The sequence below is a fragment of the Trachymyrmex septentrionalis genome, unplaced genomic scaffold (genome assembly GCF_001594115.1).
Source record: "Trachymyrmex septentrionalis isolate Tsep2-gDNA-1 unplaced genomic scaffold, Tsep1.0 scaffold123, whole genome shotgun sequence".
Classification (NCBI taxonomy): Eukaryota; Metazoa; Arthropoda; class Insecta; order Hymenoptera; family Formicidae; genus Trachymyrmex; species Trachymyrmex septentrionalis.
Window position 1 is genome coordinate 628,387 of NW_017304363.1, and position 4,541 is coordinate 632,927.

The window sequence follows — 4,541 nt, forward strand, 5'->3', positions numbered from 1 at the left end:
ACGCAGTTTTGGAACGAATTTCGCTGACACACGTGTCATACCCAAAACATCCGTTAAAATTGATTGGCATGAGCCAAACGATATGTTAAGATCATCAGCTATTTCTCTAATCGTGATTCGACGATTTTTCAACACAATTTCTTTCACTTCCTGAACATTTTCGTCGGTTTTTGACGTGCTGGGGCGTCCAGAGCGAGATTCATCGTTAACATTTTCTCGGTCCTCTTGGAATAACTTATACCATTTATAAACATTTTTTTTGCTCAAAGTTGACTCACCGTACGCTACTGTCAACATTTCAAGAGTTTTTGAACACTTAATATCATTTTTTACACAAAAATTAATACAAACTCTCTGCTCCATTATTTTCAAAAGCAAAAAATCGCCGAGCACGCAAACACGAGTCTAACCTTTATGCCTCTCACATAAAAACAACACATGCTATATAGTCAAAACTGTGAACATATGATCGTGACGAGTGTACCAACACGACAAAAAAAATTTTTTAAATTAGTGTACAGAACGCGCGAAATTCAAAAAGTCACCTTACTTTTTGATCACACCTCGTATGTGGTGTGGCAAGACTGCACACACCGAAGCCGGACATGTCGGCGTCGCTCACGACGTAACCGCTCGCTTAAACGGAACACAACGCACTGAGAGAGAAGAGGAGACGGGCCGACAAAATCGAAAGTCATACTTTGTTTATGATCGGTAGATACGCTTTGTGGAGATTTTCAGTGTCAGTTTGTAGATTCAGACTATTTTTTTGTTTTTTAATATGCAACATTTCAGAGATTAACCGCTTTCTGTAGGAAGGTTCTTCATCAAGGATTTGAACATCGTCCCATTGGAAATCATGATCATGAAGAAGTCTATGCTCGGTAATGACGGAGCGGGCAGAAGTTTTGTATCTAATTTGTCTGCGCATCCCAACATTGTGATCACGCGTGCGGACAAGGGCAACGTCACGGTTGCTATCGATAGGAACGCGTATAAGGATGAAATGATTGCGTTGTTGGGGGACTCGGACACATATGTCCGGATCAAAAAAGATCCGACAAAAAAATTGACGACGGCTCTAAGATCTATGCTCACAAAGTGGAAAACGGGAGGGCATATCAAGGATTCTGAATACAGAGCGTTGTACTGTAGTGACGGGTCTCTCCCGAGGGCCTATGGACTGCCAAAGATACACAAGCCTGGTTGTCCTTTGAGAATTATCGTGTCGTCGATGGGCAGTCCGCTGTATTCTTTGGCCACGTTCTTACATAATAAATTATTTAAGACCATTCCGAAAGCCGACAGTAACGTCAAAAATAGTTTCGAATTAGTCGAGAAATTAAGGAGTGTACATTTCATGGGGGCACATGAACTAATATTTTTGGATGTCACCTCTTTGTTCACGAACGTGCCAACTGATGTAGCGATTGACTGCATAAACGAACATTGGCATGTTATTGCCAGCGATTGCTCCCTACCTAAGAAAGAGTTCTTGGGGGCAATACAGTTCGTCTTAGACTCCACGTTCTTTTCCTTCGACGACGTGATTTACAGACAATGCTTTGGCACTCCCATGGGCTCTCCAATATCACCGATAATTGCGGACCTAGTGATGAGGAGATTGGAGACGGTGTCCTTGATGTCGTCGAACTTTGACACATTATTTTACTATAGATATGTTGACGACATATGTACGGCGGTACATCCCTCACAAATCGATAGGTTACTAAACCAATTCAATTCATTCCATCCGCGCTTACAGTTCACCGTTGAAAGAGGCGGAAATGCAATAAATTTCTTGGACATTACCGTGTCGGTTAATGAAAATCGATGTTATTTAGACTGGTACCGTAAGCCAACGTTTTCAGGTAGATTCCTGAACTTTCATTCGAATCATCCTTTGACACAGAAAAAAGGTACCATCTTCTCGTTAGTCGACAGAGCCTTTTTATTATCTGACAATATATTTCACACTAAAAATTTGACTTTCATTATCAATATCTTACTCTTAAATGACTACCCACTCGATTTTATTTTTGACTCCATTAATCAAAGAATAAAAAATTTAATTAAAAAGATACGTAACGTACATAACGTCGTAACTGATAGTGATGTTACTAAGGAATCTACCTCGTGGCTTACGGTCTCCTTCATTCCGTCTCACACAGAAAAATTCAGAACATTGCGTAAAAATAAAGGCGATATCAGAGTAGCTTTCCACAGCCCCAATAAGATGAGCAAGTACATCAGAGTTCAAAAGGATACTTGTCCTCGTACATCGAAGAATAATGTCGTCTATAAAATTTTATGTAATGATTGCGACGCATCTTACGTCGGGCAAACGGGCAGAAAATTAAAAACTAGAATTGCGGAACACCGTAACCATATTAGATACAAAACTTCTGCCCGCTCCGTCATTACCGAGCATAGATTTCTTCATGATCATTATTTCCAATGGGACGATGTTCAAATCCTTGATGAAGAACCTTTCTACAGAAAGCGGTTAATCTCTGAAATGTTGCATATTAAAAAATAAAAAAATAGTCTGAATCTACAAACTGACACTGAAAATCTCCACAAAGCGTATCTACCGATCATAAACAAAGTATGACTTTCGATTTTGTCGGTCCGTCTCCTCTTCTCTCTCAGTGCGTTGTGTTCCGTTTAAGCGAGCGGTCACGTCGTGAGCGACGCCGACATGTCCGGCTTCGGTGTGTGCAGTCTTGCCACACCACATACATACGGTTCACCTTTGCATGTGCGGCGGATCATATTGATTTGTTCGGGTTTGCTGGTAAGTGTGCGATTTTATCGTGATTGCGGCGTTTATAATTGTTAAAGTCTGTTTTTCCTTACAAGTTCTTTTTCGGTCTTGTCTAGCGATCTGGCTTTGATAATGGACATCTTGATTGCTCAATCGTATTTTTGAGATCCATCTGAATTTTACACCTTTACGTTTTATGCTAATTGCGACATGAATTGTTTTTTACTAATTTTTTACTTATTGTTTATTTTCTCGCGCTTTACATCTGAAGAGGGCTCAATCTCGTAGCCGAAACTTGTTATGTTTTATACATTTTTATACATTTTTATTTATTAATACATTTATATGCGTCGATCCGTATCTGTTCATGTATCTTCGCCTAATATTTTTAACTAATTAAATGTTTTTTAACCTAATGACTCTTCTTTCGCCGTTTTATCTGTTTGTTTATTTATGTTATATTTAAGAGTCTTTACATCGTTATTATTTAATTATTAAAACTCTCAACTATTATCTTAAGATTAAACTTGTAGAGCTGGGAGTAGGGCTTACTCGTACACGGAGCCTTACTGCCTTATCTTAAGGAAACAAGCGCGAGTATAGGTTCTAACAAACCTTGAGGAGCATTGATTAGTCCTGAAGGGACACTCCCACATTCATTTTCAAAATATAAAAGGACCTGCCAAAAGCAAGAACGAGCAGAGAAAGAACCTGCGCGTAAGAGCAAAAATGAAACTTATCCGACATAATCAAGACGAGAACCATTCTCGCACTTCGTCAGTAACCTACTGTTTTTTCTTTTCTTTTCCTTGTTTTGTCTTATTTATTAAACGCGAGAATACTAAACTAAATCGGCTGAAATCTGAATCTCTGCTCTTATTAAACTATACATATATGCGAGTATTCGAGGAGCTGTTGTGACTATCGCTGCCAATAGCGTGACCTCCGTCTTATATCGCTTCCTCGGAATATTCATAATTGTCTTATATTCGAAGGGCTGTTACGACTGTCGCTGCCAATAGCGTGGCCCCCGTCTTACGACACTCCTTCGAATCATTAATAATTTCTTTGCGCTACCTTCATGTCAACTAAAGGCGGACGAAGATAAGGAGAAAAGAGAGATTGAGGTTTCAAATTAAAACAGCTCTCATTTCAAACCATGATTCTTTGCCCTATTTCCAAAAGTTAGCGCAATTACTATAGATCAAAATTACCTTTCCGAGCAATTATCCAATTCTAGTAAACATCCTTAACCGTACAACCTGATCTCCGATCCCCGGATAAATTGCTTAGATGCATTGACCTTAAAACCGGAAAAAATCTTAACAGCGACGCGACAGATGATATTTAGGGTTCAATAATAAAAACGCTCTATCCGTCATGCCTATTATTATATTATATTTCTTTTTTGTGAGAGTGGATGCGACGATATAAAATTAAGGTATCTTCCTGAGTACGTAGGCATATGTTATCAGTCAAATTTAATTAAATTGTTATTATTTATGGTAATATCCAAAAAATTTATTCTATCGTCACCAAATTTTAGAGTAAATTTAAATCTGTCATGTAAAGAATTAAAGATCTCAAGCGTAAAATCAACGAAGTTATTTGGAACTGCTATAACGATATCGTCTACATATCGAAAATAAAATAAGGGTAAAAAACATCTTCAAAATGTTCTAGCCTTCAATCAGCAACTATTGGAGAGAGAGAAAGGGGGGGGAAGGGAGAGGGAGAGGGGGAGGAAGGGGGGAGAAGAAAGGAGGGAGGGGGA

General features: G+C 38.8%; 1 protein-coding gene across 2 annotated transcripts in view; it reads right to left on the reverse strand.

The window, feature by feature from the left end:
* Positions 1–484, reverse strand: part of LOC108755427 (putative uncharacterized protein FLJ37770) — a 996-nt gene extending 512 nt beyond the window's left edge. Inside the window, exon 1 of one of the 2 annotated variants that reach the window (XM_018498418.1) lies at positions 23–484. In XM_018498418.1, the coding sequence (XP_018353920.1) occupies positions 23–363 (341 nt within the window). In that variant the 5' untranslated portion in view covers positions 364–484. The remainder of the gene's footprint in view (positions 1–22) is intronic. The other variant, XM_018498427.1, reaches the window with a different exon arrangement.
* Between the last annotated feature and the right edge of the window lie 4,057 nt (positions 485–4,541).